Below are 21,131 nucleotides of genomic sequence, written 5' to 3'. Positions count from 1 at the left end.
GTTTGTTTGAGGTCTTTTTGCCTAAAATCTTATCAGGAAATGAAATGCATGTTCAATTGGATTTAAATCTGAAGATTGACTTGGCCAGTCAAGACCTTTCCATTTGTACGCCCTGAAAAACTCCCTAGTTGATATGGCAGTATGTTTTGGGTGATTGTTTTACTGTATGGTCATCCGACACATTTGGTTCTATTCGAACAGACAAGATGTTTCTGTACACTTCAGAATACATTCTACTTCTGCCGTTAGTAGTTACAATACTCAATTAAGACAAGTTTCATAGATGAGGTGGTATGCTGTAAATCTTGGGCAGATTCTTTTTTCTCCAAACTTTCCTATTTCAATCACTTTTTAGGTACTTTTTAGCAAACTGTAACCTGACCTTCCTTTTTAAGGATGACTAGTGGTTTGCACCTTGCAGTGAAGCGTCTGTAGTTTGGCTGCTGACGTATTCTGCGGATGGTAGTCTCTGACACATTCAGGAGAGTGTTCTTGATCTGTGGGACAGTTGTTTTGGGGTTTTTCTTAATTATGGTGAGCATTCTTCTATCATCCACTGTGGAAGTCTTCATTGGCCTACCAGCCCGTTTGTGATTGCTGAGCTCACCAGTGCTTTTTTTTTTTCATGATCAAACTGTTGATTTTGGCAAGCCTGATAGTTTTAGCAATCTCCAAAGGCAAATCCAAACCCTAGAATCAATACTACACATTGACAGCTCTTTTATGCCTGCACAAATTATGTGATGGAAAACATCTAATTTACCAGAAACACCTGTCAAGCCAATTGTCCTATTACTTTTGGGTACCCTAAAATAGGGGGACTATGCATAAACAAGTGTTGTCATTTCTGAATGGTGAAACCCTATATGTACACAAATATGATCAAATAAAAGCTGAGAATCTCTACTTTAACCTCATGTTTGATTTTAAATCAAAACCTTTGGAGTGAAGAGCCAAAAGAAGAAAAAATGCTTCACTGTCCCATTACTTACGCAGGGCACTGTATCATCTTACCCTGAGTTGTCCTCATAGGCCAGTAGTGAAAGATTATCTGGTTCTCTGTTATCTACAGTACTTTGCTACCGCAGCACAGGCTAACAGTTACAGTACCAGCACCGTCCCCAATAGACAGGATTACGAATGTAACTAGTCATCATTGAAATGACATGCCAAAATATCCTCAGAGAAACTTCAAACAAAGTTTTGTAGTGACTATATACTAGACAAATGTACATAACTTTCACTACTAAATCTTTCACTACTGGCCTATAAGGCTAAGATGATACTTAATCAGGGACCCCAGCCACCCCGACCACACCATGTTCTCTCTGCTACCTTCTGGCAAAAGGTACCGCAGCATCCAGACCTGCTCCAACAGGCTCCAGAACAGTTTCTACCCACAGGCCATAACTGCTGAGTTGAAAGCATTTCACTATGTCAATTACGGCTGTATGCAATGTGCATGACAAATATAATTTTATTAGATTTTGATTTGACCTAAACACGAAAATAGGCCATAATCATTAAAGCATCTATGTTGCATTTTGTTTTATATTCATTTTGTTTGTTGTTGTTCTTCCATTTATAGATAATTACTGCTACTAGACTAATTGACAGTTGCTGACAGAGCCAAAAGTATCTTTCCAAGTGTTTTTTTTCTGCTCCTTCATGCAGATTTAACCAAATCTTGAAACGATAAACAATGTTACCATATTTCAAGCACTGTTGTCACAACAGCAACCATGATGTCACTATCGAAACAACGGTTATAATACAAATACATTGGTGACAAATGTAATGTTTTCAAAATTCAATAGGATCAGTAGTTAGATGAATATGACATTCCATCCATTATTAAGTTAAGGCTTTGTACAGTAAAAATTTATAGAAGAAATGATGGGGATCTAATCTCAGAAAGTTCCATAAGAAAATGCGTCTTATCAACACGTGTTCACTTTAACACATAGTGAAAAAGAAAGTTTGAATCATGTTAAAGATTTAGCCTTTATTTCAGTTTTTTCTCTGTATTTCAGTTGTGACAATTTAAGGGACTCTCTAAGAATTGTAGAAAATAAAATAATACAAATTAATTACTCCAAAAGTGTTCTGTTAGCAGGTACCTGACACATGGATATGTGTTAGGAGATTCTGAAAATTTGAATGCAAATTTAGATTTTTTTCATAACCCCTATTTGCATTATTTCTGGAGTATGACCCACATACATCAGTGGGGGCTGGTGCCATTTAAGATTTTTTTTAGAATGGCCTTATTTTTATTACAGCAAATTGGATGACTGTTATTCATGTTCCATTCATCCATGCATCCATTGACAGGAAGGTGTGTACCTGGTGGCTCCTGTCAGTGTGTGAGAGTAGGGGATTGGAGATGAGGCTGTAGTCAGTGCAGCCCACAGAGTGTGAAAGACGCTAATTGGGGGAGCTCTAATAACCTTCCATAGTCCAGGCCGTGATTGACTCTATAAATGTCTCTCCATCTCCCTGGGGAAACACATATAAAAGAAACAAGAGAATGAAATAAATAAAGAGGAGATCAAGAACATTCTCTGAACTCAGCATTTTGTAATCTAAACTCAATGGAGTTATACCACCCCAGAGAGGCTTCTCTCTGTGTCATCGTAATGAGGCAGTTGCCATCATGTACGCCTATCAAGCCTGCCGATAGACACTGCCACGTAGACACAATCTATCAACTCCACTGACTCCCTTAGTAAAACGTGTGTCAAAAAGTAAAAATTCCACAATGAACATACATTTTAATCAGCAATGTGTGAACTATCCTAGCCCCAGACACATTACAGCACTGCAGCTCTAGCCCCCACAATGATGGTCTAATTGGTACTTGGAAAGGTCAGGTGTGGAAATGCAGAAGAAGGAGGCAGACATCTTTACAGTTTAATGTCCTCAAACACAAGGGAGGGAGGAAAAGGGATGACTTTCAGCTGAGGCCAACTTGATTGATTCCCATTGATGGAATGATCAAGAACATTATGCTTTCTATAGTATTACCTGAGCTGATATCACAAATTATTTGTGAAGCATTTATGTACAGTAGGGCATATACAGTAAAAGGTTTATGGGGGCTTCATATAGCCATTGAACATTCAGACCTATTCCAAAACATAGACTTCTGACCCTTGAATCATCAATATTAATAGCTGATGATAGCTGAGGCTGTCTATGACAGTGTATCAGCCTGGCTGAGTATCGGGTGCAAGTTTTAAGCTATTGCTCTTACTTCATGTCAGTATCAGTTGGTCATCCATTCAGCCTTAATGACAGGCTTTAATAAATAGCTAAATAATAAAATAAATAATTGACAAATCCCAGAAGCAGTAGGAGCCCTTAAAAAAAGCTGGTTATGTCATTACTATTCTTTTTTCTCTCACCTGCAGCAGTGTGGTGGCACAGAGAAAAGCTGCCCCTAATCCACACTAATAGGATTGTGGGGGATTTCACCTTCCTTGTTGCTCCTTCCATTTCCAACAGCCTGAAGAATGCTGGCAAGGACCGATAAAAAATGCCCGCCGAACACCTAAGCACAGGCTAATATTAGCATATATATATATTTTGTTACATAGTGCTAAAATACACAGTATACCCACGCCATTTATTTTCTTAAGAGCTGCGTGGCATCAGTATGAGCTACAGCCCCCTTATGTTGCTCCTGGGCTGCCTGTTGGTATGGGGGAGGTAGCGCCCTCTATATACTATATAAATCACAAAGGCAGCAGTCGTGCTGCATGACAACAACTCCCCTCACACCCCAGTGCATAGGCACGTGCAACATACACACACACACACACACACACACACACACACACACACACACCCACACACACAGGCCTACATACATCACTAATATTGAAGTCTGCCGAGTCTCTCTTGATCTTTCTCAAATATTTTTTTTGTTCAAATTTCATTTCCTCAAGCTATGCAGCTAATTAAATAATATCACACCATTTAGTAAAGGCTTACTTACAAAATGAGGCGACAGAAGCAAAACGGAAAGTAGATATTTAATCCTGCAATTAAGGCCAAGGCGTACTCTGTGTCCCCTGGGTATGGATTATGGAAAATATGGGGACTGGAAGTGAAGCCACCGCACACTGTCCTACACAGATGACATGAATCACACACAAAAGAACCCTCATGTTGCATGGACAAATACAAATAAACAAACAACACAGACATATATACGGCCAACAGCAGAAGCAGAAAAGGTATATCCTTAGGCACACACATGCAATACACACACACACAAGTAGACACGCGCACACACACACACACACACACACTCATACTAGAAGGCAAGATGAATTGCTATTGCTGAGCTATCAGAAAATTCTCAGGCGTGTAACGATTGGGCATATGTGATCCACTACAAGGCTTTGAACTGCATTTTGCAGAAGTCCCCAGCTTTATTTCTTCTCTATTGTAGCTCTCTGGCTTTGAATTAGGAATTCAAAGACATTAGCCAGCTCACCTTGCTGCCCGGAGTAAAGTCTATGAAAATAGTTTTTCATGTAATTCAGTGGCATCCTTATGTAGCTGCTTTTTTTGTCCTTACCTTAATGTACCTGCATTGCAGACATAGTCTATAGAAATATAGCTTGGTTTTACCAAACAGACAGTATGTCAGGAAGTTTGATACTATTGTCAGCCAAAATGTCTTGAGTAATTTGCTTAATATGATACAGTACTTCACTATTTTGTGCCTGATGATCAACACTACTCAGATAGACAAAAAATACAGCGTTGCCTGCATGTTGTAGTCTACAACACCAACCAGAGGCTTGTTACATGACTGTATGTGTGGAAGGCCATCCTCTTCCTCTCAGGAATGCCAATGATGTCGATTTGCATGAAACATCTGTTTAAGAGCATAACCTAGAAGCCTGTCCTGTGATAAGCATTCATTGGTTTCAATGCCAATAGGGAGGATAGACTAGAAGGCTGTCCTGTGAAGCATTATTTTCACATGGTTTCATATCAGACCCAGTGCTGTGTTTGTGCTGAAGCAGATTCATATAGACATGGTGATCCCTTTGTGCTCAGTTCAAGTTTTACGCTTCACTTCCTCTGTGTAATTATCCCACTAACTAGTTATTTTTCAGCCATTAGAATGGTAGTCATACACCACATCTGTTAGCTCTCCAATAAAGGAAAAAATTGCCAAAACAGAACATGGGGGGCCGGGCGGTTTGATAGCCACAAACTGATTGCTTACCAAACAAACTACACTGACCGTAAATTATGCACTGATGTGTGATGGCACACAATCAGTCCACCCTATTTTAACAACAAATGCAAAAGAGAAAACGGATTGATGTTTGATATTGAAGTCTAACTTTGATGCATGTATTTGTTGGAACACATATCAAACATTGGCTGTGTTAAAGCACAACAACAAATGGCCGACAAACAAAATGGCTGACCTTAACTGAGGATGATAGCACTGTGGAAGAAGTGCAAATGAAGCTAGTTGAAGAGAGAGGAAATACAAGGCTGTTGATACTGTGAGACACATCTCTCAGAGCCAACACTGTTGGCCAGGGGAGCTGATATGCAGCTGGTAGGGGGACAAGGGGCTCGTTGCTGGGCAGCTCAATTAAGACAGTGACTCTCAGTACTCACTACTGGCCGAGCCTCCCCTTTAGCTCCAGAGGCAGGGCGCATGTATCACCCAGTGCCCAAGGGAAGTGAGCAGTGAGGGGGGGGGGGGGGGGGGGGGGCGGCGGGGGGCACTGTGGTTCACTGAGCATTCATGCCATGATGTTACCACCCCAGAGGGCATGACTGCACCTCAGCCATTAATTGATTTTCCCCTCCTTCCTTGAAGAGTGAGGTGGGTTAGTGTGACTACCCAGAGGGTGGTCATATCTGTATGGAGGAAAGAGGGGGCAATGCAAAGCATGGTGCAAACGAAGCTGTTCTATTGTCCAAGTCATTGTTAGACATGTATCGGTTCAATTTTCTGTCCAAAATACCTGTGATTATCTTCTGTCTTTTCTTCTTTAAATGTTTGCTTTCTGCTAGAGGAGGATGACATGCCAGTCCATTGATCTGGTTGACTAATTTGTAGGGCAAACTCAGTCTCAAAGTCTTATCAGCAGACTGAGAAGCACAGTACAATGTTTGGTAACTCTGCTCACGTGGATGCATCAAGAGACCCAAGCAAACACTCCCCACCCCCCCTTCTCTACCACCACCCCTCTCTACCACCACACCCCCCCCCCCCTCTCTACCACCCCCCTCTCTACCACCCCCCTCTCTACCACCCTCCTCTCTACCACCCCCTATTTCACTGTCCACTCAGCCTATCCTTTATACATATATGTATATGCCCGGAGGCATGAGTTCAATGCTTCTATGTTTTTTTTTTCTTCTCCCCTGTCTATTCTGTTATACAGATCCCATGTGTTTGGTGCTCACATCTGGTGTCTAGGCAAAGCCTTTCCTTTATTGGTGATGACCAATCTGTGGGTCAGGCAGGGATGACCCAGTTAGCCTACACTTAATGTAATTACTCACAATTAGTAATGTGGAGACACAGAGAGAGAGAGAGAGAGAGAGAGAGAGAGAGAGAGAGAGAGAGAGAGAGAGAGAGAGAGAGAGAGAGAGAGAATAATGTATAAAGTAGAGTGTGCTTGGCCTCCAGACCTAGAGATGTGGTAGAGCAATGTCAACACCCCTGTATGGATCAAGGTCAATAGGGCCACTCAGTGAGACAACACTGTCCATAGGCATGTTCTTAATACAGCCTTTATTTAAATCAGTATAAGTACAATAGTGCCAGGTTATGAAAAAGGGTTATAACCAGCAGCTAGGCAATTCCTGTAACATAGAGATGGGTTAGAGCAAAACAGTACAAAGTTTATGACAGCTCTCAAACACATGCTTTGGATCCAGCCTGCATGCCTAATATGTTCCAGAGGTCTCGGTTTGAACCACTTCCAACAGATAACCACACTTGTGCTGGCAAACCTTTATGTGGTGAGCGTATCCAAGACCTTAGAGCAAATACGTTGCTCCGCCCCCACCCAACCCCTTCAGTGATATTGGATATTGTACAATGTTATTCATTTACTGGCAGCACATTCATAGATATATTAATGTTTATACTGTATGTCAGCTTGCGTCACCGGTCATGCTGTACCTACCTGATATTGTTGATTTTGGTCATGGACATAATTCAAGTATGATTTGATTTGATGTCACCCCCAAATATTTTTTCATGCTCTACTCGAAGAGCAGTCACAGGGAAATAAACAATACATCCAAGCTACTGTGTTGTTTGAATTATCTCCAATATTTATAGCACACTGAATTGAAATTCCTTTGGTCCAGTCGTAAAGATGGAGTGTCTGGGCGGTGAACTGTAAAGGTTAATATTGACTCTGCTGTATAGATGCCAATATGCCAAGACTTATTAAGCCAACGCTCAGTACGCCAGCTAGTCTATACCTTGGTTTGATTTAGCCCTTATTCTCTGTGTTCTCTGTGCGGGGCGAGTAGCTCTGTTCCAGTCTGATGAGGAATGGAGGGATGAATTTTGACTGTGGACAAAAGAATAAGAGAGTGGGAGATGGCAGGGGTTATTTCCATTAAACAGTTAGTCCCTAAAAGATAACATACATTATAGTATTTATTAATTTGAGTTACAGTGGCACTGTTAATGTAAACAATGCCTGATGTTTTTTGTCATAGGAAAAGGTTTGGCCATATACATTATACCAGACTTCACCTGTGATGCAACCTTTCCTCATGCCTTTTGGTTCTGTTATTAGTGCCTAGCCAATTGTCAGCTAGTGATGCAGTTGTTTATGCTGAGAGGATTAACAGCAAGTCAACAATCTGTGGCCTTTCAGTCTCCCTGAGGGATGCTAACACATATCTGAAGAGAGTGAATGGCTTTTTCCAAGTCCACACCTTGTGAGGAAGACAGGTTTGAATTCCTGAACAGACCTTGCAGTTTTGTAAGTGAACAATAAGTGGATAAAGAGGTGAGAGGGGGATTGTGAAAGATGTGTCAACCACCTTGGAGTTTTGAGCATGTGAAAGGGGTTCCTTCATTGAAGCCCTAGAGACAATGACAGTGACAGATTATTGTGTGCACAAAGATTCTTAACCTTCCCACACACACACACACACACACACACACACACACACACACACACACACACACACACACAGACGCACACACACACACACACACACGCACACACACACACACACACACACACACACACACACACACACACACACACACACACACACACACACACACACACACACACACACACACACACACAGGCACACACACTTCACATTTGCCAAGTGGAAAAAAATATAATTGTAAGTATTTTTTGTCTGTCCTGAAAAATATTTTTTGTATTCATTATTTCTAGTTCATGCTGGGTCATCACAGTTTTGATTCATAATTGATAACTTTGGCCTGAAAGATGAATCTCACGAGGACTGTTATTGTGGGATCAAACCAAAAGGTTAAAACTTAACATTAGCATGTATTATCATTGCACATGATACATAATTTATATTTATATTATTGAGAAAATAAAAGAAATCCAATCCAAAGCAACTTTGCTTTCCCATGTTATGTCACTGGGACACATGCCTATGCAAATATATTTGAAATATTTGAAATTCCCATTTGGCATAGAACAAGTATATGCACATGCATTTAGTAAATGTCCACTATAAGGTCCTTTCTGAAGAGTAAGTATTTGGCTGTTTGAGATGTGAGTGCTAAACAACTGTGGTGAATGTATGTTGTATTGTAGACCAACAAACCTTTCTGTAGCAGGAGTCAAACCTGGGTGTGCTGCAAAACCTTTGTCAGTGCATCAGGATATAGACTTCCGTCTTTTTCAGCTCTAAAATTGTATATGTCACTTAAAACCTAGTTTTTTGCAATTAATTTGTATATGAAACACTGCAGATGCCTGCACAGTGCCTCCGTCTATGGTCCACAGTTTGATAATTACAGTACTTCCAAGTAACTACATACTGCAGAAAAGATCATTAATTAGCAATTTTGTGTGTATTTGCATGCGGCCTTGCTCTGGCTTCATCTGGTTAATGTACCTCTCCTGTACGTATGATCACAGAAGAAAGCATTTAAAAACATCACAAATAAAGATGAGATAGAACATGACAAAAATATCCTTTTAATTTATTAGTTTGACTTATCTTTTTTATCCTCATGGCAGTGAATCTTCAAGGGAATTGATTGTTGAGTTCCTCCACTAAATACCAATTGAACTTGATTGGATAACACTCTGCTCATCAATCCTGGTAATGATTTCCCTGGAAACTGAAATGGTAATACAATAGACATTATTTTGCTGATTTAATCGTACTCCTCCCAGGGGGGTCTGCAAAACAAGATATGCCCAAATGATATTACCCACATTTTTGGTTTCACCCTGCCGAGGAGTTGAGATCTACTAACACTTGCGCAAATCTTACTTGTCCTTGTGGTCACTGACAAAATGTACAACATGTATTAAATTCTCAAACAGAAATACATAAGTGTACATTAGTATCTAGTTCTATTGAAGAACACTTGAAAAAAAATCTCCCTCTCAATCCTGCTTGTTTGGAATATGCAAAAAAAAGCTTCTCTGGAACATTTGTGGGTTTGAGGCTCTACAGAGTAAAAACATATACTGGAAATTCTGCTGGATCAAACAGCAGCCTTTTGCCTTAACACTGTACTGTATGTTGCTCAATATGTAAAGTACCCAAAAAAGCATTCCAAGCAATCATCAGTACAAAGTGTGCATTGCTATGACATGACACATACTGTTAATTTCAGTTGCCTAGAGTGATGTTGGAGGGTAACATACTGTATTGCCAAGATCTGTTAGTGTGGAGCAAAGATGAATAGTAAAACATTAATTTATTTAAGTGAGCTAGTGTGTGTGTGTTTGTTTTATATTAACAACAGTAATTTCTTCTCAAAATAGGAATGCTTCATGAATTTACAAGAGATTTAGATTACTGTATGTATTGCTGCTTGCTTCCACATGAGCAGCTCTTGGAATGCCTGCCTGTAAATAGGCCGTTATGAAAGTACAAGGGTGCCGACGGAAAAGTAATCTATAATGTCATATCTCCTTTTCATATTTCCATCACAAATATGTGATTATGATTGGATTTCTCCCCAGTTTCTCGGTAATGGTGGTAATATGAGGCTTGTTAGCAGAGCCTGATGACTGTGCTGGAGGTCAGAGGAAAGACAGCCTGTGTGCCTGACCTTAGGGGAGAAGTAAAGTGAGACAGCCCACGTCCCTGTATGTCCTCCTCAGCCCACACACACAGCCACAGGGCCCAGGCCCAGACCCTGCTCTCTCTCGCCTGTCCATGCCCATGCCCATGCCCATGCCCATCCCCTCCAGATAATAGACTACTGTATAGTTAACATGCTAATGAGCTGGCTTGACGAGAGCTCACGGTTCCTTAAGTGGCAGCAGAAATACACTGAGGCAGTCAAATTTAACCCCATTAGGGCTCAAACACATGGGGAATGTTTTGGGTCACAGTAAAGGTGCTTGGCTCTACTAACCCCACAAAGTTGAGAGGGTGCTAGAGAGTGCTGTTGTTGGTGTCACATTATTAATGAGAGCAGTGTATTTGATCTAGCCATGTTCATCCTCAATAATGATGATCACTGATGCAGTATCACTGAGACAGGTTACAAGGCAATAAAGGCAACTTAATTAATCATTAGGCTTTGATAGATACAGTAGAGTATACTCTCACTCTCTTTCTTCTTCTTCTTCTTCTTCTTCTTCTTCTTCTTCTTCTTCTTCTTCTTCTTCTTCTTCTTCTTCTTCTTCTACCATTGTGTCATTACTTTTCCCCCTGTTGTTGTTATAGCCTAGAGAAAGAAAGAAAGAAAGAAAGAGCGATAGTGAAACAGTCATTGAATAAAAGAGACACCAACAGGCAAATATTTCTGGGACGACACTGTATCCAATGACTACTATAGATCCATATCAGGCCTGGCCTCCTACAAGATCACACAAACAACAGATCTGAAGCCGGAGGATAATTACTCCCACCTCGGGAGTAGTGCAGGCACGTGTCAGCCGATTTCACGCCGCACTACAACTGTGTAGGTGTGCATTAGCTCTGTTCAGCCGTGTATCCCTCTCCTTAATCCCCAATAGTCCTTCAAGGAGCTGTTTTCATATAGCCTTACACACTTATGGATTTCAACTTGTCTCACCACTAGTCAACAACCTTTTTATCAACACTCAGTTTGGCTGTTTATTTTTTTTTATAATATAGGCTTTTTGAATATAATAGGCTGTTTAGTTGGAATAATCTGGATCACAGTTTGTTCTGTTGACTTCATGGTGATTAACGCTGGCCTATTTGTCTATTTAGCCTATGACCATGGTAGTATCAGTAAGCGTTTATCTTTAACTAGAATGCCAATCCCCAGAAATGTGCAACCTCTGCCTCGTGTTTTTTGAGAAGTCACTAGTAAATGAGCTGTCAACAGAGGGAAGTGGGTGTGTGTTTGTGTAAACAGAGGGAAGTGGGTGTGTGTTTGTGTAAACAGACAGAGGGGGAAACGGTCGCTGAAGGGCTATGAGCTCCAACACTGACATGGAGTGAAAGGTCTTAATTATAATATGCTGGAATATGGAGCAAGTGTTTGGTGTATCATTGCAAGCTGATTTACAGAACAATATCTGACTGAATTACAGTCAGAATTATTTAGATAGATAGATAGATAGATAGATAGATAGATAGATAGAAACTTTATTTATCCCAGGGGGAAATTCAGGTAAATATTTATTTACCTGAAATATTTATTTACCTGAATTATAAATATTTAAATATTTATAATCCTTTTCTAAGGTGTTTTAACTCCCAGCTCCTCTAGTAATATTTAAATATCTCTGGATCCAACTCTCTATATACCTGTCTAATTATTTATATTTGGACATTAAGATAGCTGTAATAAAACCACGGACATCGGTGGGATAAATCAGAAAATGTTTCAAGGCTGACTGTCAATTTTCATGCTCTCGCACTCATTTGTTTCCAACACACACACTTACTTATCCATGTTCTGGAGAAAGGAAAAAGAGTATGATTATGAAGCTGTTGGACTGAAGTAGGCTCTAATTTGATTGAAACAACCCTAAGATTACAAATAGCATGTGATGGCTGGTAAGCATAAAGCCTCAAGGTATTGTTATTGGAAATTAAATGGACCTCAAATCTGCACTTTAAGTAGACATCTTCATTCATTAGTAGAGAAGGCTTTTTTTCTCTACCCATCAACTTGAATAGGTCATCAGCATATGCTGCAAGCCCCTCTCTCCCCAGTGGGTTTGCTTATTTTTACGCAAAGCCTTTTTAGTGGTGAACCGATATCCAGAGAATGCCAGTTTAATTAAAACCACACTTGCACTGCCACTCACATCCACACCTCTGATACAACTCCTGAAGACAAAGAGGTAATGTACAGGAAATGTCTGGCGTGGGGGTCATCAGAAGGGCATCATCCAGGCGAGGCAGCCAATAAGGCTGCAGGCACCGTCTGCCTTTGAGGCTGCTAATGAAGCGCAGGAGACAAGGAGGGTGCCCACACGGCATGCTGGGTACCTGGGCGACGAGGACACAGCTGGAGGTTCGCTCAGTGTTCACTTGAATCTCTGCTTAGGGGGCAAGGATGTGGCGCTTCGGAAATTGAGTAATTGTGCGGCATAATAAGGAACCTGTTTCTCTATTAGAGAAGAGCTCTATTTTGCCTGTCTCAAGGCAGCGGTATGTGTTTTCATGAAGCTCAAATGCACAATTTGCTTGGTCTCCCCTGATATACTTTGAATAATTAAACAATTGGATATACTCTGAGATGTTGATGTTCCATTGGTGGTGCACTGGCTTGAATGTTAGTGTATTGACATTTGATGATTCACAAACACCTTTACAGCAAGTATTCCAAAGGGTGTAGGAAGAGAATGTTCTGATACTGTACCTCTCTCTTTTCTCTGCAGCTGGAACCACCTACATATTTGGGCGAGATGGCGGCCTCATTACGTACACATGGCCACCAAACGACCGGCCCAGCACACGAGCAGACAGGCTGGCCATTGGCTTCAGCACCCAGCTGAAGGATGCTGTCCTGGTGAGGGTGGACAGCTCCTCTGGCCTCGGAGACTACTTGAAGCTCCACATTGTAAGTCCCATCTCTCCTACTCTAAGAATCACTCAATTCTATTCTCGTATGCACACAACCATATGCATGCAATTTGCAGTATATGATGATGATGATGATGATGATGATGACAACTACAACAATGACAAAAAGGAAAATGTGGAAGGGAGACGGATCACAATCTTTATCATAAAAGGGTTACGATTATGCATAGTTCTTCATGCTATGAATACTCCTCTTCTGGCTGTGCCCACTTTCTGTCCCTGGCCCATGTGTTATTTTATCTGCCTGCTATCCTACCTACTGCCTCTCACACACACACACACACACACACACACACACACACACACACACACACACGCGCACACACACACACACACACACACACACACACACACACACACACACACACACTATCTCTCTCACTATACTTTCAGATATACAACCCCTGATGTTCTAAAAAAGAATAACCACACACTTATGAATTTAAACCATCTTAAAGTTTGCTTCTCCCTCAACTGCCCACACACAAAGGCTCACACATAAACATGCAGTGACACAAACCTGCCTCTCCTAGGGACACACAGCAGTGGTCATGTTGGCTTGGTTGTATGAATCATCTCATCCTTTCTCTGTCAAGGTGCCTTGTGTCACGGCTCCCCTGCCACAGTCCCGAAGGGTAAAGCAGGTGATTCTGGCATTAATGCCTTGAGCCTTAAATGAACATCAGGGGAGAACAGGCCAGTCCACAAGAATAACAGCATTCTCACGCACACCATCTGAGATCAAAACATCTTGAGTACACAGGGACTCTTAGGGATGCTACTCTATATATGGCTGAGAGGGAAGGGATGCATATGGAGCCTCCCCTATTCTCCCCTCCCCAGAACTTAGACCCATGGACCCAGAGGACAAAGCATCAAAGCTACAGTAAGGGTGAGTGACTTCAAAAGAGACCTGAATCAGGGCTGCAGCTGGTGCTCTCTGCTCTTGCTAGGACGCACTAGCACATGCAAGCACAGGAACATACTAGTATGTGTTCCACAAACTACTGCATCCCTATGTCTCTCGCTGGAGCCAATACACATATAGTCAGGGCCATTATTTAGAGAATAGGTCTATGTCTGGAGAGACACAGGTCTTACCCTCTATGTTAGCAACCCGGCCCTCTGTGACCCACAATTGTGGTGGATAGATTAGAGAGCAGACTCTGGAGTTAGGGAAGGTGAGCGAGGGGAGCCCCATGTGGTGTGAGGCAGGGGGAGGTCATGCGGCTTGCTAGCAGCTTGCGTGCTCTGTGCTCTATGTGCGCTGTGGCTCCAGCTCTTACAGGAGGAAATGATGATAAGGCATGTTATTACAGCGAGGGCAGTGGGCTGTGAGAATCCCCTCTTCTTTCGCATCAGCGACCACTCTCAATGCTTCCCTGTATTTATTTATTTATTTCAGCACATTAATCTGGGGCTTTGTGAAATGTTGCATTTCACAGAAAAATGAGAAGAAAAGTGGGTAGAAAAGGGATATTGAGAGAGAATGGGAGAATGGGAAAACAGAGGAGAGAGAATGGGTAGAAAAACATAGTATAATGATGGGTATACTGTTCAGGCCTGGGTTCCTCTAACATCCTCTTATGTAAGATACAATATGATGATGTGAGTTGAAGTGGTGTAAGAGCAGTCTAGTCTTTGCTCCAGAGAATGACCATTTCCTGTTCAGAGTTGATAGAGAGGTATTCTAGGCTCCTGAGGGCTGAATGTACAGTATGTGGAGGCTGATTTACCTTTGACCCCAATGTCAATGTTTTACCTTTAGGGGGATGCTGGGAATCAGCTGTATTGGCTAGGAAAATATCTCTATCTCTTTTGCATAGCTGTATCTCAAAGACACACTATACTATTTGGAGAAGAGCAGCTGGTGACAGATAATATGTTACATAATGATATTGCTTAAGGCCCTTTCTCAAATGTTTGAAGTCACATGCGTGCAACTAATGTGCATGCATGCTTTCAGACCATCATTTCATATTTCCTAAACAAAATAATTTTGGTTAGGTAGTGATAGGTAGTCATAATCCAAACACAATTTCTCTAATGTAATTTGAAAATCAGAAAATGTCAACTGTTATTACCAAACATTTTGTGACCTTCATAATCATTTTCAATGACATTCCCCTTTGTTTCCTTCCATTTCTAGAGCTCTGAACACAACATCTTAGTAGGAGTGTATCCTCAGCTCAATGAGAGATGGGATTAGACCAGATTTTTGTATTTATTCCCCCCCTCCTTCCCCTCATTTCCCTTACTCCCCCTAATCTCCAGCTCCTATTTCACAACGATGGCAAACCCAGTGAGGCTTGAAGGACGCCATCACATGCTCGCAGGAAGGAATTTTCTGGGTAATTTGTGGAGACGATGATTTAAATGCACCTCAAAGGAATCAGGATGTTTCTCTCAAAGACAATGAGTGTGAAGTTACTGGACCATCAAACATGTGACAATCAATTGCTTCAGGTTTATTACTGTAGCACACAAGTGAGGGACTGGATCCATAACACTGTAATTGGTGTTCCTTAATCATGGCTGTTCTTCTTTTCCACAATCCTATTTGATTCGCTTTTTTTCCAAGGTGAGCCATATTCAGTCTACTGCCCAGTCTTAAGACTTGTCTCTACAAGGCATCCAGAGTAGTATTCATGATGACATTATGCAAAATAGGGAATTACGGATGTAATGATCCGTAGTTGGAATATGGAGTAGGGTAATCCACAGAGTGAACTGAACAAAGTTACCCAAACGCTTTTGTATTGTCAAATACCTATCCATCAATGATGCTCAGTCATCTAAACTATAAACCAGGCATTTGAAATGCAGATATAGATTCCAAGAGACTTTGCTTACTTACTTAAATATAATCTTGAGCGTAATTCAGTCACTGAGTGCACTATATTTACACTGATCCTCAGATGTTACCAATATATATTTGATAAAACTAGAATGGATGTCCTATCTGAATTTGAAAGGAAACAGGGAGTGGATGCTGTCATTCTGAATAGTTATTGGAAATCCATCTGCACGTTTTTAAGAAGCCATTTGCTTGTTGAGATGCTATTCCAGCGGTGAGCGAGCCATGGTGACAGTGACTCTGAGCCTCTCTGAGCTCTCAGACGGGGCCCCCAGGGGCCACTGCACTTGTTTTGTGCTGGCGCTCCATCTCTGTGTGGCGGTTGGAAAGCTTTCCTAGAGCCTTTTTTCCCATCCTCTAATTGCGAGCATCTCTTCTCTTCAAAAAACAAGCAAAGTAGGCACTCTCCGGCTAAGACAGCAACACTGTGAAGTTAATATATTCCAGAGAACAGAAAGGATGGCGGGGAAATAATGACTTCTCTGGTGGAGTGTTGCTCCTTTCGGTCCTGCCAGCTTGTGGTAGAGAAGATCTGCCTGTGACTGAATACACCTTTAATTATTATTTCTACTCCTCTATTCTCCCCTCTTACTTGAGGAGTATGATAAAAAAAATCTGATTTCTCTGAGTGGGGAGGGTATGTATGTGAGTGTGAAAAAAAATGGTGTGAATGTTTGGAATCTTCGTTGTGCCGTGTGTGTGTGTGTGTGTGTGTGTGTGTGTGTGTGTGTGTGTGTGTGTGTGTGTGTGTGTGTGTGTGTGTGTGTGTGTGTGTGTGTGTGTGTGTGTGTGTGTGTGTGTGTGTGTGTGTGTGTGTGTGTGTGTCATTGGTGTAGCTCAAAATCCAAAAGCGGTAAACACAACTTCCCACCACTTTCTAAAAATCACAAAAAAAAAGATCAAGCATAAAAGCCAAATGGGGTTCAAATAACATATTTGTTTGAAAATGGTTAAAATGTTTTGGGAAGTCCGCAGAGCCAGTCTGCTAGATGAGAGGCTACAATATTAGACTGTGTGTGTGTGTGTGTGTGTGTGTGTGTGTGTGTGTGTGTGTGTGTGTGTGTGCGCGCGCGTGTGTGTGCGCGTGTCAGCATGCGTGTGAGCATGCGTGTGTGTGTGTGTATGCATGTCTGTGTGTGTTTGTGTGTGTGCTTGCGTGCTTGATTAGACAGTAACAGACAGTGCTCCGATGTTACAGGTATGAGCACTACTGATCTGCTCAGGTGAGCTGCTCAGGTGTCTAGGGGATGTGCATGGCACGCAATCCCCCATACTCCTATTAAAACACCTGCCCAGGGAATGGATCTTTAACAGACCCACTGCTTCAGCTAATCTCACTGCCTAAGCAACCATGGAACTACAATGAGTAGAACGGACATGCCCATTCAAATCAACATTCCATGGTGGGTGGTCCTCTGTGGCTCAGTTGGTAGAGCATGGCGTTAACAACGCTTAGGTTGTGGGTTTGATTCCTGGGACCATATATACTGAAATGTATGCACTCACTGCAATGTAAGTCACTTTGGATAAAAGCGGCAGCTAAATGGCATATATAGTGTACCGGCGGCCATCTTTTGGTGTACCATTTGACAATGTTTGCTTACAGCTTTATTAACAACCAACATACTCAACTGACATTGGAATGTCCAATCAAATGTCACATGAACAATGATTACCATGGCAATTATGTATTACAAATCGAAGTCAGTCATATTTTGGTGTACTAGCCAAGCAACCACCTCCATCCCTTCCCTCCAGTCTGAGTCACAACCTACACAACTATGTCATGTGATTCCTAACTCTTGTGTTAACAGATGTACTTCCCTAGTACCCGGGGTCAAGAGTTGGGAGCTTAGGCCGTTTATTGCAATGCATACCCATAATAACAATATTAAATACAATGGGAAAGACTTTCAAAAGTATGTAATTATATCATTATTACTCTCCCTGTTCATTGCCATCTCAAGTGATAACACCAGTGTAGCGCTGCCCAAAAACCATAGAATTGTCATAAGTTTGTTATAAACGGGAAACGGAACGATTGGCAGCGGTTTGTTTAGTAGAAGTCAAACTTTCTGGGTAAGAGCTTCTCCAGCTTTGTCGCTAAAGTGTCAGCACATTCAGAGTTTGCTGGTGTTACTGAATGTACAACAATCTCCCCTTCCCATTACTGCTCCAGTTGTTGCTATGGTAACAATCTCAATCTGCTCTCTGAATCTTATTTCTGATGTCATGCTGGTGATATACAGTGCCTATGGAAAGTCATCATACCCTGTGAAATCTTTACCTTTTGTCACATTACACCCTGGAAATTAAAATAAATCAAATCTAACTTTTTTGAGCTGTATAATGTACACATTATAACCCTCATCATCAAAGTGAAAATACACATTTAAAAGACAATTATTAAAAATTAATTAGTGAAATACCTGGTTTGGTTAAGTGATCAGCCCCTTAGAGTATACCATTATAAACCACTATCAACTTCCAGATCAAACACCAGGCTAATTGCCCCCCACCTGACATCAATTGTAGTGGTTTTGATTACTTCAGAATAAAACCAGCTGTTTCTTGAGGATTCCACTACTAGAAGTGCATGGTTCTGCAAAGAATTCACCATGGTTGGAAAAGTACTTTCAAAAGGCCTCCGGGATAAAGTTGTAGGAAGGCAAAAGTTAGGTGAAGGCTATAAAAAGATTTCAAAGGCTTTAGCTATCCCTCTGAGTACCGTTCAGAGCATCATTAAGAAGTGGAAGGCACCACCAACACCTTGCCTAGATCAGGCCGTCCATCCAAACTGGATGACCGAGCCAGGAGGACATTGATCAGAGAAGCTACCAAGAGGCCAAAGGCAACTTTGAAGGACTTTACAAGTATTTATGGCTGGGACTGGTCTGTCTGTGCATGTGACAACAATCTCACAAGCTTTACACAAAGCTGGCCTGTATGGCAGGGTAGCAAGAAAGAAGCCTTTTCTGAAAAAGTGCCACACTCAGTCTTGTTTGTGCTATGCAAAAACACACCTGGAGGATTCTGTTGCCATGTGGAAAAAGGTTTTATGGTCAGACCTGACTAAGATTGAACTTTTTGGACTGTACTCCAAGCGCTATGTTTGGCGAAAACCAAACATAACACACCACCCAAAACACACCATACCTACTGTGAAGCATGGTGGTGGCAACATTATGTTGTGGGGATGTTTCTCTTCAGCGGGGACTGGGCAATTGGTCAGGATTGAAGGGAAAATGGATGCTGCCAAGTACACCCAAATTCTTGAGGACAACATGCGTCCCTCTGCTAGACAGCTGAAGATGGGCAGGTCATTCACCTTCCAACACGACAACGATCCTAAACATACCGCCAAAAGAACAACGCAGTGGCTTAAGGATAGAAAGGTGAATGTCCTTGAGTGGCCAAGTCAGAGCCCTGACTTCAATCGGATAGAAAATCTGTGGATGGACTTGAAGAGAGCAGTCCATCGCCGCTCACCACGGAATTTGACTGAACTCGAACAATTCTGCAAGGAAGAATGGGCAAATATTCTCCAATCTAGGTGTGCAAAGCTAGCTGAGACATATCCAAACAGATTGATGGCTGTAATTGCAGCAAAAGGTGGCTCTACAAAGTATTAAATCAGGGGACTGATGACTTTTCCAACCCTGTTATTCTTGTTTTTCATTTTTTATAAATTTTCAGAACTGTCGCCTTTTTTTTCATTAGTTTGATATTGTATGGCTAAATTTGTACATAAAGCTGGAAAAAGTTTTTTTTTAATGGGTTTTGATTTCAGGCTGTACGACAAATATAGTAACTATTTCAAAGGGGTATGATGACTTTCTATAGGCACTGTACAGTACACTCATATCAAATGATGAACAAGTCAGTCAAAAAGCAACAGTGTGTAGCTGTAACTGATTTCTGATCAACCGATTCCAAATTGCCAAATTGATGTTTCAGAATAACATAATCCATATTTTCAAATGTAAAATCTGTATGAAGAATATCTATGTTCATCTGCAAGTGAACCTAAATGGCATTAAGCACATTAAAAGGATACTTTGACATTTTGGCAATTCATTGCTTCTTCCCACGCAGAGTCAGATGAACTCATGAATATAATTTGTATGTATCTGTGTGCAGTTTGAAGGTAGTTACAGGCTCTCAAAGTGATGCATTGCTAAATGCCTTAGCACAATGAATGGACTTCAAAAGCTCCTATCAAAAGCATGGGAATATAACTACTCCAAATGTGGGTGGTTAGCACTGTACTCTATCTGTTTTAAATGTATATATTAAATTAGAATATTTTGATTATAGTTTTTATAGAAACAGTTATTTTTGGACCTTTTTTTTCTCTGAACTATGCATTTCATTCATCTACTGTGATGGTGGGTGCAAGCATAGGCTGTCAAGTCAACAGAGCATGCTAACCAAGCAGCTTTGGAGTAGTTAGAAGGTCTATTTTCCTGCTTTTGAGTAGAGCTAGCTAGTTGTTCCTGTAGACTTTCATTAATTGTACTAAGGAATTTAGCAATGCTTCACTTTGAGAGCCTGTAACTGTAGATAGATTTATAATAACATCAGTTTCCACGCAAAGGTTTGGCTGAGACTTTTGGCCATATTTTGTTAATAGCAAAACATATCTAACATTGATAATCTGACTCCAATGAAATTATCACTATGTGCAAAGAATTTGTGCTGATTTAGTGCAAGAATGGTCAAATAGAATGAATCAAATGAGGCTTTAATAATACTGTATATTTATACAACTATTACAAGGCAAATACTTCATAGAAAAATATTACATTCTAATAGAGAGAGAGAGAGAAAGAAAGAAAGAGAGAGATGACCACAAGTCGTTCAAAACAGTGCTACTCACAACTCATGATGTGAACCTCATGACAAGACAAAGAAGAGAGAGAGCTTTTCCCTGACCTTTTATATCATTTTACATTATTTAAATTAGGAGCTGTTGTCAAGGAGGCCAAACCACCACTCACCTTATCAC

General features: G+C 41.1%; 1 protein-coding gene across 17 annotated transcripts in view; it reads left to right on the top strand.

Annotated features, from left to right (window-relative positions):
* Positions 1–21,131, top strand: part of LOC310822998 (neurexin-1a-like) — a gene marked incomplete at its 5' end in the record, with an annotated part of 300,716 nt that overhangs the window by 185,235 nt on the left and 94,350 nt on the right. For all 17 annotated transcript variants that reach the window (XM_083695624.1, XM_083695636.1, XM_083695631.1 and 14 more), the window contains one exon: positions 13,062–13,243. In XM_083695624.1, coding sequence (XP_083551750.1) covers positions 13,062–13,243 — 182 coding nt within the window. The remainder of the gene's footprint in view (positions 1–13,061; positions 13,244–21,131) is intronic.

Source organism: Argentina silus (assembly GCF_951799395.1).
Source record: "Argentina silus genome assembly, chromosome: X".
NCBI lineage: Eukaryota > Metazoa > Chordata > Actinopteri > Argentiniformes > Argentinidae > Argentina > Argentina silus.
Note: the sequence above shows the minus strand (reverse complement) of the source record. Positions and strands in the feature narration are given on the sequence as shown.